The 12,052-nt window shown below is 41.9% G+C and overlaps 2 protein-coding genes across 3 annotated transcripts; one reads left to right on the top strand and one right to left on the bottom strand.

The window, feature by feature from the left end:
• Positions 1–2,613: 2,613 nt before the first annotated feature.
• FDXACB1 (ferredoxin-fold anticodon binding domain containing 1) lies at positions 2,614–7,333 on the bottom strand. Its single transcript, XM_029207897.1, has 5 exons — positions 7,123–7,333; positions 6,732–6,888; positions 5,665–5,868; positions 5,344–5,502; positions 2,614–4,604 (listed from the first exon to the last, which is right to left on the bottom strand). Exons 1-5 carry the CDS (start codon positions 7,292–7,294, stop codon positions 3,422–3,424), a joined length of 1,875 nt encoding a protein of 624 aa, XP_029063730.1. The 5' UTR covers positions 7,295–7,333; the 3' UTR covers positions 2,614–3,421.
• Positions 7,334–7,434: 101 nt separating this feature from the next.
• Positions 7,435–11,576, top strand: CUNH11orf1 (chromosome unknown C11orf1 homolog). 2 transcript variants are annotated; one of them, XM_029207895.1, is made up of 4 exons: positions 7,435–7,989; positions 10,007–10,237; positions 10,785–10,851; positions 11,284–11,576. In XM_029207895.1, the coding sequence occupies exons 1-4, from the start codon at positions 7,948–7,950 to the stop codon at positions 11,451–11,453; spliced, it is 510 nt and encodes a 169-aa protein (XP_029063728.1). In that variant the 5' UTR covers positions 7,435–7,947; the 3' UTR covers positions 11,454–11,576. The 2 variants fall into 2 exon arrangements, with proteins under 2 accessions (XP_029063728.1, XP_029063729.1); XM_029207896.1 differs by lacking the exon at positions 10,785–10,851 and having other exon boundaries at positions 11,284–11,373.
• Positions 11,577–12,052: the final 476 nt, after the last annotated feature.

The raw sequence follows: 12,052 nt of genomic DNA, 5'->3' as shown, positions 1-12,052 counted from the left end.
GGACAAAAGACCTCGACATGCGCAGACACGACTAAATTATAGTTTTCTGGGCTAATTGGGGCAAATCCCTGGGTAGAAAAGAAATGCGACCTGAGACTTTACTTGGCCGTTATAGCTATCCCTTCCACATACTAGTAACTCTAGGCATGCCTCCCTCCCTCTCTCTCTGCCTTCACTTCTCAGCATTCTGCTCTCTCCTACAAATACTGTCCTTCAGCATCCCTGTTTAAAAGAAAGCACAAATAGAGAGTAATTCCACCGAGTACGCAGATATTCAGTTAAAAATCATAGCACAGTCGCCTACAAAAGAGGAAGTTCTTTAAAGATCACTGGCACCTTGTCCTTTATATTTTGGCAAGTGATAGGGACAGCCTGCAGCTAATTAACTGCTTCAGAGAGATGAAGCCATAATGGCAGAATACAGAATGAGGAGAAAAGTGAAAGACTGAAGAAACTCTGTGCAGCAAATTTAACCAGACACCAGTCACTGCCATTGCTACTACAGCATTATGGTAAGCATTTAATATACCTTATCCTTTTAAAATATAATACAACAACCTTGTTTTATCAAAAAGGAGACTGAGGTCCAAGGTTGCATAGCTAGGAAGTGATGGAGCCATGTTCCAACCCAGGTCTTACTACAAAATCCATGCTCTTCCAACCAGGAGATCAGGAGAAAGCTCTTGATTTCACACAGGCATTTTTACATGGGCACTTTGATGATATCATGCCTGTGACTCTCAGAGGTCATTCATCTGTTCCTGATACTCTGCCTACTCCCCCAATCACAGAGCTCTATCTCACCCTGTGAAGCTCTGTACCAGTAGGTAAAACAAGGTTATAGAGGGAGTGCTAAACTTGACAGGGTCCCAAGTTATGACTTCATATTAAAAATTCCTGAGTATTAACAATGGAGATTGATCCTATTGCTCAGTTCCCACATGAAATTACTAGTTGCCAAATTCAGACATCTCAATGTAACTATATCTCATACAGCCACCTCCTTTTCATTTCACTCTAGTGCAGGCCCCTCCCTGACTCTACCCAAGTCTACTACAGTAGCATCCTTGCAGGGATCTCCCATCTCAAATTGATCCTGTGCAATACTGTCCAATTAATTTTCAAAAATACTACATCCCTAACCTACTTTTCTTATCTCCCACTACTTTCCTATACACATTTTATGTTCCAACTAGCCTGTAAAGTACCCCAAATGCTCCCATATCTCTACCTCTGCTCATGTATGCCCTCTGCCTGGAATGCATGCCCTCCTTGCCTAACAATCCTTCCATCACAACCCTGCCCTTGTTTTAAGATCCAGCTCAAATGATACCTCATCCAAGTGATACCAAACCAAAATTGGGTCTGCTCACCTACACACAGAAAAGCCAATGTACTGACACCAGGTTGTGCTGAAGCAAAGTACAGTGTCTATAGCAAGGAGAAGAGGCAGCTTATGCTCAAAAGACCTAAACTCCCTGAAGCTTTCAGGGAAGGTTTTTTAAAGGCAAGGTGAGGGAAAGAGTTGAGGTGTGCATGATCAGCTCATGGACATCCTTGATTGGTTGGTGATGAGGTAACAGGTTGGTATTTCAGGGGTCAACAGCATCAACCTCCTGGGGTCTTTGTGCTGGTGATCAGCATGCAATTAACTTCTTCCACCTGGTAGGGGTTTAGTATCAATAAAACATACAAGGATATGGCTCAGAATATTATCTATGGCCCTTGAGGAGGAACTAAATGTACTTGACTTTTTTTATGGCTAACCTACCATAATTTTGTCTTACATGACTGTTTTCCTTTGTTTCTGCATTTTCTCATTTCTCAGGTTAAATCTGCTCTTTGGTGGACTTCCCTAATGGTACAGTTGTTAAGCCTCCGCTCTTCCATTGCAGCAGACGCAGGTTCGATCCCTGGTCAGGGAATTAAGATCCCGCAGGCCACGCAGCCAAAACAAAAACAAAAAACAAAAAAACTACTCTTTAGAGTTCGGGGAAGGCCTAGGAGGCTAAAGCTTTTCTGCAAACAAGAGGCGGGAGACTCGGAGAGGGTGGGGGAATCTGTCTTCAGGAAGGCCCTGCAGGGTCTGCTTGGTTTCACATGTACCAGGCACTACTGGGGATGGAAGAAAGCTATAAATCACATTACCTGCCCTCGAGTAGCTTTAAGTCTATGTGGAGAGCTAAGCAATACATATGTCCATAAGAGATCCCTTGATTCTTCACTCCCCAAACTTACTCCCATGCCAGTTTTCCTATTCTGATTAAAAACACTTCTATTCTCCCAGTTGCTTGGGTCAAAAACCTAGGGATTCTGTTTGATTCCTCTATTTCTCTAACTCCAAAACATTCATGCATGCACATATATTTAAATCATCAGTAAGTTCTTCTAATTATTACCCAGTCCAAACACTTTTTACCACCCTGGTCCAGGTCACCATCATATCTTGGTTGCATTATTATAATAACCTCCTAATTTGTTTCTTTGCTTCAATTCTTGCCTTTCCACATGCTCTTCTCCAAATGCAAGAATAGACAACATATTAAATCAACTATACTTCAATTTAAAAAAATTTTTTTAAGGAATTAATAAGACAGTTATTTCCTTCACAGAGTTTACAATATAGCTCCAATTGGTGGAGCCTAACTATTAATTAACAGGAACATACATTAATGCACATTATAGCACCCCATTCTGCAGAGTCCTGGGCTGAGCCAATCTCCCAAAGTCCCTTAGAGATGCTTACAACAGAAGTCCCAAAATCTAGGGGGGAAAAGTGTAGAGTTAATCACAGTTCAGAGATTACTGTTGAAAAAACTATGGAAGGAAAAGTGAAGTAACAGAAAGTGGCAGAAAGAACAGGGACTTTTGAGTCAGACAGACCCAGGTGTGAGCTCTAAGTGAGACACTTACTTAGTTCCATGACTTTAACAGCAGTCAACCACAGAATAAACATGATGACGATACCAATAATACGGAACACTTGCAACTTTTACCCAAGGTAATAAATGCCGGTCTGTCTGACTCTAAAAACTATTCTCAATGATTTAGAGAGATGATATGATAGAGTTAAGGAAAGAGGAATTGACAATTCGGAAAATATATTTATAAATATATGACGAGACACTCAAATTCTACTGCTTCAGCATTACAGCATCTAGTGTATAAGATGCTGTTTTGTTTGTTTTCCTAGTCATTACTCATGAACAAAATATTGCACAACTCCAAAGGTCACCACTCACATTATAGTCTGTAAACTTTAAGTGATTGAGTCACAGATATCTTTAAAGTCAACCATAAGTAGCTATAGTCACAAAGTAAAAGATTAAAAAAAAAAAAAAGTCTGGAAAGAACTACCGGTTACAAATTGTTTTTTCACCCACACCCATGAGGATCACTATGTAGAGATGAATTTACTAAACTACCGAGGTATCACATGTAGTCGTTGTTGAATCTCCTTCCTTAGCTGGGACTGCATTGATGCTACCTGCTGCTGGGTGAGGGCCTTGTCACAGGTCTGGTAGGTCAATCTATAGCAGAGGCTGACCTGTTCCGTCTTTGGATGCTGAAAACGACTAAGGAATTGTATGGATATGACAGTGTCCTGTGACACTGCTCGGGCCACAGTGTGAAACTCTACTTCATCAAATCTTTTCTTTGTATCTAACCAAAAACTAATATCATGCACATAGTATGGAGGATATAGGGAATAGCTTTTAAAGGGTTCTATTTTCCCAGGGGCAAAATCCTTCAGGAAACGATTATCAAAGGTCCACAACATCCTCCAATCAGAGATACCCCAGACAAGCATGGCTAATAGGTCCAAGTTCATAGACACACACACAAAACACTGGTCTTTGTGTATGATGCTTGTAGCAGATGTGGTAACAGACCCAATAATCAAATCCTTAACACAATCTGGGCCAAAATTTTGAGACTTCACAGTAATCATATAATCTTCCCCAGGTGGTTGAAAGACAAATTCCACTGAACTGCCCAGCTTAGAGCCCTTGAGCAATGTCTGGGTCAGAAGGCTATCTAGAATGCCCTTCAGATGATCCAGTAGTGACTGAAGACAGCCATCCTTCAGATTTTTATTAAATCCAAGGATAAACAAAGTCTCATGAAATGCTGGCATTGTGAAAGGTGAGATGCGGCACTTCTGAAAGACAGGTCCACTGAGGATGTACAGAGAACCTGGGAGGAAGTCTGGTGCTTGGATTAGAGCCTGAACATGAACTAGAAGAGAAGGTCTAAGGCAGACCTTGGCCTGGCCATATGTTCCTTCCTGAGCTTCTTCCTTACTGTCTCTTCTAGGGTTCTTGGGAAGGCTGAGTTCTGAAAATGACACTAGAAAATCCTCCATGTCTTGTGTTGTCCCACCAGTGAGGGACTCAAAATTTGAGTTATCTTCATGGAGACTAATCCAAAAGGCAGATGATAGGATGTCACAGTGGCAGGAAGTGAGAACACTGGTGTCTCCCTGTGGCAGCAAAGGGGAAGAACACTTCAGCCTTTTTAGAGGGAAAGCTTTCCCCAATTCAGCAATGAGTTTCTCATTTATGGTTTTGATAGGATGATATGAAGGTGCTTCTAGGAAACCCCTGTTTAAACACACACAAAAATAAACTTTTTTAACTTAAAATTATTAATAATTATAACATAGCTAGAATTAAAAGCACAAATAGCTGTATAGAAAAGAATTATCCTTAAGTTGATCTGGAAAGGAAACAAAGAAATCATCTACCATAAAGAGAGATATCATGTGTTTCAGAACTCTGACAGCCTACAATAAACCAGAAAATACGACAATTTAAAAAAAAAATTATTAGAGTATAGTTGATTTAAAATGTATTAGTTTCAGGTGTACACCAAAGTGAATCAGTTATACATATACATATATCCACTCTTTTTTAGATTCTTTTCCCGTATAGGCCATTACAGAGTGTTGAGTAGAGTTCCCTGTGCTATACAGTAGGTCCTTATTAGTTATCTATTTTATATATAGTAGTGTGGATATGTCAATCCCAATTTATCACCCCACCTTATCCCCTGGTAACCATAAGTTTGTTTTCTACATCTGTAACTCTATTTCTGTTTTGTAGGTAAGTTCATTTGCACCCCTTTTTTTAGATTCCACATATAAGTGATATCATATGATATTTGCAGAAAATATGACAATTTTTAATTCTAAAGAGGCTTGTGCAGGCCAGACTGACAAGTATTCACAGCATGACATCATTAACAATTAATGTGGCATCCATTCAATGTATGGTTGCCTGATTATCAAGCCAATCAGGATACAACTAGAGATAGAAGTGATTTCTGGTAAAATCAGGTTACCTGTTCAGCTTTCCTACAAGTACTTCTGGTTCTAGAAAAGAAAACCACTGGTCACCCAGTTTGATCCTGGAAATTCTTGGTTGCAAACCTTCATAGGGTAAGCTCCGGGTAAAGATATGGTTCAAAGCACCTTCTACATGAAAGGACTTATCTTGACTCCTGGCAAAATAGACAGCAATTATTAAGACTGTCATTATTAAAGAAAGCAAGTATTTCTAGAGACTGAATCAAGAAATAGACAAGGAAAAAGTATGTCTCTGAGATTTTTTTTTATCATCAGTGAGAGAGATGGAAAAGGCTTAGAACTCTGTTATTACTTACCTATATCCAGTGCACTTGTACCCTGGCACAGCCTCACAGCTGAAGGGATGCACATCACTTAAAATGAATCCCCCTAGAGCTGCCATAGCAACCACTTGCCAACTGTTGTGCCATTCTCTCATGGGCTTATCAGCAGGAGTCCCACCTTGTCCTCTACACAATGCCACATGGACTTCTCCTTCCTCTGCAAGAACATCTGCACAGCTAACGGGGGTAGGGAAACACCAGCCGTTTATCAGAAACAAGTAGAAGTTACCATAGGAGTTAGCTGTATATATATGGTTTGGCTGTTAAATAGTTAAAATCAAATCATATCTATTTGCAAAGGTCTATTAGACTTCAAACATGCAAAAAAAAGTAGCTGGAAGTAAACAAGAATTTAAATTCAATGTTCAACTCATAACTGATACTAGTGGCTGACAACAGAGTTATCCAACGTTGTTTTTGTATTGTACATCTATATCTCATTGAAAAGTCAATGTCTGTAAAGTTCCTATGTGTGATTCAGCGATCAGGCTGTTCTTCCCCACTTAGAAAGTTGTTCTTTTCACTCCCCTCCTGCCTGTTAACTTAAAATACTGCCTCTGTGAAAAGTTTCATGACAACTACGAGCCAAAGAGACCTCCATTAGTATCATGTGTTATTGTATAATAGTATAAAGCACTGTTTTGCGTTCACAATAATTTTATGAGGTAGTTACTGTTGATATCTTCAGTTTATGGATGAGGAAGCAAAAGCAAGTAAGGATCAAGTAAACTTAATCCCCAAAATCACAAAACTATTAAGTGGTGGGTAGGGCTTTGAATGCAGGCAGTCTGGCTCCTAAATTAGACTATACTACCATCATTTCCCATTATCAAAAATAGATGATCCTCCCTTTGCCGGCCGAACAGTACATTATTAGTACTTTTATTTAGCATTTAGGGTTAAATGTCTGCCTTTCCAACTAGATTGTGGGTTCCTTTGGAGCATTATATTCTCTTGTACGCCATATTTCCCAGACTAACATGTTTGAGCGCAGTAACTATGTAATGTACCTCTTAAACATTTCACTTTTGAGTGCTCACCTCTGGAAAAACTTGGCAAGCAGTTCCCTGTTCTTAGCTACTCCAGCTTTGCGTCCACAGTGCGGAAAGTTAAAATAAATTCGATCAAACTCTCTGTCTTGCAGTTCAAAGGCATCTACCAGCTGGGTGCAGTCCACACCAAAGCGTACCTCGGTACCTGGAACGAAATATAGACAGAAGGATGTCTTAAGACCTGGAACGAGAGAAAACCCCTCCCTAACCTGAACCATGCAAAACAACCCAGGTCTAGGCACACAGCAGGCTCTCTGTAAATGTCCACGTAAAGACCAAGAGCAACCCCCAGATTCCTTGAATCCCCACGTGCCCACCCTTTCCACTTTGGGCGGTGCCACAGCTGGGCGGGGCTTCACGGAGGGGTGGGCCTCGCTACCTCGCTCGCGCAGGCGCTGCAGATTCTCCCGGGCCAGCGGATCCCGGGCCAAGTCGGCCGGGCGCTGGAGGCAGGTGGCAGTTATACTGGTGCTCGGATCCAGGGTCTCGCTCAGAGCGGCGGCGAAGGAGAAATTCCCCTCCCCAACCAACAGGAGGCGCCGAGGGGCCATGGCCTCAACGTGCTCCCACCTCGCGTTCTCGGAGGCGCTCATTTTTACGTCACTTCCTTCGCCGGTTTCTTGCGGCCCCACCTCTTCACCCGTCGCTGGTTGATGACGCTACAGAGCGCCCGGTTTTCTTAACAGTCTGGTGCAGCAACATCCGAGGAGGAAAATATCCCTGAGTGCAAAAGCGATACGCCGACCGCCCCGTCCCCTCACTCCCTCACCCTATCGGAAGTGTTAAAATAGATGCCTTTGGGCTTCACTGGTGGCGCAGTGGTTGAGAGTCCGCCTGCCGATGCAGGGGACACAGGTTCGTGCCCCGGTCCGGGAAGATCCCACATGCCGCGGAGCGGCTGGGCCCGAGAGCCATGGCCGCTGAGCCTGCGCGTCCGGAGCCTGTGCTCCGCAACGGGAGAGGCCACAACAGTGAGAGGCTCGCGTACCGAAAAAAAAAAAAAAAAAAAAAGATGCCTTTGAGCCCTGAGCGACTTCATCACACCTACATGAGGTCACAAGCAGTCACTAGTGCCGAGGGACAGGTCGAAGGTGAGGCGAGTTCTGAGTGAAGGAAGCAGGGCCGGGCTGAGGCCAAGAAGAGGTTGGGCTGTGTCCTGCATCCTGACACAGAGGATTTTCTAACAGCCTTCATCTCATCCGAAATGACTGCAACCCATTGTTACTGCTCTTCGGAATTTCTCCAGGTGCTTCTATTTCCTACCTTTTATTCATTCAAGAAATGTTGAGTGTCTGTTATGTGCCAGGCCTGTGAGAGCAGTTAGATATATGGAGGAACAAGATGTGGCCTGTGATTTCACCAAGCTTGTAGTCTGGTGGAGGATGCACAGCAAAAGAGGCAATTCTGATTTAGTGGGATGCAGTGCTATGAATGGAGTAATTCAGGGTGCTGTGGGAGCACACAGAGGGGAACCTTACCAAGTTTGGGGGTGAAGTGGAAAGATTCCCTGGATGAAGTGCACCTGGGTTGAAAGCTAAAGGGAGGAAAGTACACCTTACCTGAGTCAAGAGGAGTGAAGAGGCAGAAAGAACAATACATGCACAAGCATGATGGAAAAACACAACAGCTGAGTTTGGCTGAAATGTACTTTGAGGGAGAGTGGGTAACAGATGAGACGGAAAAGTTAAGCAGGGACCAGGTCATATAGACATTTTAACAACCTTGAACCTTGCTCTGCAAACAGTGGCCAGCCAGTGAAAGATTTTAAATAGGAAGATGACACAATTAGATTTTCATTTTCAAAAATTCTGCTTTCCTATGGAGAAATGATAGGAGGAGAAAAAGGCGGATGGCAAGGAGGTCAGAGAGAAGGCTACTGCAGTAATGGAAACTAGGCTGATAGTGATCTGAATTGGAACTTGGCAGTGGAGATGGAGGGTGGTGGACTGATTCAAAAATCAACAAGACCTAGTGATTGAGAATGGATGTAGGGAGTTGAAAGAGAAATCAGAGTCTAAGATAAGCCCCAGGTTTCAGACTTGGACAACTGAGTGGGTGGTGATGTCTGTCCTTACAGCCCCAGGGACGGTGTCATCTTGGTTTGCAGTCTGAGTACTTGGTCTGTTGGGCTTTGTAGGACCAGGTACTCTTTAGTCATCATGCTGTTTGTTGACATCATTGTGTGCATCTTTCTTCACAAAGGCACATGGTGTGAGAGCAGTTACCTTTAAACCTACAGTGTTGGCTTTGTCTCTACCTGTGGAAAAGTGGGTGGGTGGTGACTCCCAAATCATGGCCATCTGGTGATCTGGGTGATCTATATTCTTTCTTTGCTTGGAGAACTGGGAGGGCCAGGTTTGGTAACATCTCTTCCTTTAAAGAACATGGAACGGCAGAGTAAGGTTTTCTGTCACTCTACTATAAAATCTTCAAACAACTCAAGCTCCTCAACTTCAAATTACTCAGCTTCAGGGAAGGTATTGTCTTGCTCCTAAGCCAAGGGACCAGACTCATCTTTTAACCAAAAGTAAACATGGTTAGGCTTCTGATTACTTACAAAAAATTGAAATTCAGACATTGGCCATCTGGTATGTGCCAAGTACTATTGATTAGGAAGGTAAACAGAAGGAGAGGATACGGTAATGAAAAAGACACAGATCCTGTCCTCAAGGGATCAGTGTAGGAGATTCCACACTTCCTTGAAGAACTCTAACATATGGTATAAATTTATAAATATATAAAGATGTGAACATAAAGTTCTGTGTGAGACAAGTGAAAGAGAAGTTAACTTGAGGGAAGGCATCATGAAAAGGGAATGGCACATCCTGAGAAGTGACATTTGATCTGGACCCAGAAGGAAGGAAACTGTCATTTATTGATCATTTATTGTATTATCTAGTTATCCAACTCTCATTTCTTCCTGTTCCCTTTGACGATAGCAATACTCTTAGTCCTTAAATTCCTACATCTCAAAATTACCAGAACATTTTCTAGTTCTCCATATAGTATTGGGGGTACTGAAGTTCTCCTGTCTTTTACAGGGGGGGGGACATTTAACCTATATAGTCACCTACTACTGCTGATTGAGAGGGCAGGTCAAAGGATTCATGAACTTGGAGAGAAAGAAACTGAACCACAACAATTAAACTGGGAGGAAAGCCTAGATTCTTAGAAGGTGTTATGCTTGGCGAAGGAAGAGAAAGGGAGGCCTTTTCTCCTCTCTGGTTTGTGCAACAAGGTTTTCTATTCCTGCCTTTTCCCAGAGAGAGTTCCTCACCTCATTCCTTACAAACCCACACTGTGGCAGCCTCATTAATGCAGATGGCCATGCTGAAGTGTGGACAGATTGGAATGATATGTCCAAGTTTTTCCAGTATGGATGGAGATGTACCACTAATGAAGATGCCTATTCAAACCGTACCCTCATGGGCAACTGGAACCAGGAGAGATATGACCTAAAGAATATCGTGCAGCCCAAACCCTTGCCTTCCCAGGTAATCGAACTTTCTCTTCTTTGTTTCCTTCTGTTAGAAAAGGAAATACCAATGACCATTTGAGAGTCAGGAATCTGATAACTTCCAATGCTGAGATCTCTCAGACTTCTGTTCATTGAGTGGTTGGGACAGGGCAACAGTCCTCAGCTGGAATGCCTATCCCACTTTACTATCAAGTTGACCATTATATTATTGTAAGGTAATGAAAGGATGGGTAGCATGCTTTTTCTCTTGCTTCTCTTTGGACTTCATCAATCTACAGAAAAAAAAAATATATATATATAAAATGTCTTCTGACTCAGGGTAGCTTCTTCCCTGGTCCCTGCCTACCTAGACTTGTTGTTTATCTGCATCTTTCCCTTAAATCTCCTAAACAAACAAACCAACAAAGGATGTGAACATTAGTAGGATATAGGCTAATGACATATAGACTTATAGTCAATCTAAAATATGACACAGCCTGTTAGAATTCATGTCATTGTATCCTGTATTTCCCAGTATTGGTTATAGACTCCTGTATTTTTAATCTACTACTTTTTCTTTGCAGTTTGGACACTATTTTGAAACGACATATGATACAAGCTACAACAAAAAAATACCACTTTCAACCCATAGTAGGTGGACTATCCTTTTTTTTTTTTTTTTTTTTGCGTTACGCGGGCCTCTCACTGTTGTGGCCTCTCCCGTTGCGGAGCACAGGCTCAGCGGCCATGGCTCACAGGCCTAGCCGCTCCGCGGCATGTGGGATCTTCCCGGACCGGGGCACGAACCCGTGTCCCCTGCATCGGCAGGTGGACTCTCAACCACTGCGCCACCAGGGAAGCCCTGGACTATTATTTTTAATTCTTATATTCTCAGGACCTAACTCAATGCTTGGAACATAGAAGGAACACAAATAAAAGTAAATTGAATGAGTGAATAAGTGAATGAATGATTTCTCTGTTTTCTCAATTTTGACATGATTCACTGTCTATTCCCTCACTGTCTATTCCCTCAGAAATAAGAATGAGATTGGTAACTAAGACTCCTCTTTTCTCTTCCTTCAGGGTTTAAGCGAGAGCCTCACTGGTTCCCAGGACATCAACCTGAGCTGGTTCCTCCTCCATACAAATGCACAGAAAAGTCAACTTACATGAGTAGCTATTCAGAGCCTCAAATTGAGCATCACTCTGTGTGTGTGTGGAATCCTAATAACTGCCAATTTCAGAGTCCATGATTCTAAGAAAGAATAAGGTTCATTCTTCCAGTGTAGAGTGTAGGAAGGAGCACATTCTAAGAACAACTAAGAATTTAGCTGACTGTAGCACAATTTTACTCTCTGAATAAATAAAGCACAAAAAAATATTCTCTATTCCTTTTTTTTAAACCAAAATTTAAATGTCAAATTTAAGTTAATTATTTCTACTCTTAGGTCTACATTACGGGTGTTGTAGGAAGGCATTAAAAAGAATTATTTCTCTCAAATCTACAGCCACTCTGCTTTTCCCTGCCTTCCATCAGGGGCGGAACTGCAGAATCCATCATGACTTAGGATACATTTGGCTAGATGCTTTCTAGATGTGAGCCTGGTAGTCATGGTCAGATAGTTTACATTTACTGTGACCTTAATGAATATATCCTCTCTTAAGGACTAGAAAAAGAAAAATAACTGTTTTTATTATTATAGAAGATTTAAAACATACAAAAGTAGACAGAATAGTATAAAAAACTCCCATGTACCATTACCTACCTTCAACAATGGTTATAACCAATCTTATCTATCCCTATCTACTTTCTCTATTTTTAAATTTTTCTCAGAAATTATATCATTTCGTC

Source organism: Monodon monoceros, unplaced genomic scaffold (assembly GCF_005190385.1).
Source record: "Monodon monoceros isolate NGI ecotype Baffin Bay Population unplaced genomic scaffold, NGI_Narwhal_1 Super_Scaffold_7, whole genome shotgun sequence".
Lineage (NCBI taxonomy): Eukaryota > Metazoa > Chordata > Mammalia > Artiodactyla > Monodontidae > Monodon > Monodon monoceros.
This window is presented reverse-complemented; position numbering and strand designations above follow the sequence as displayed.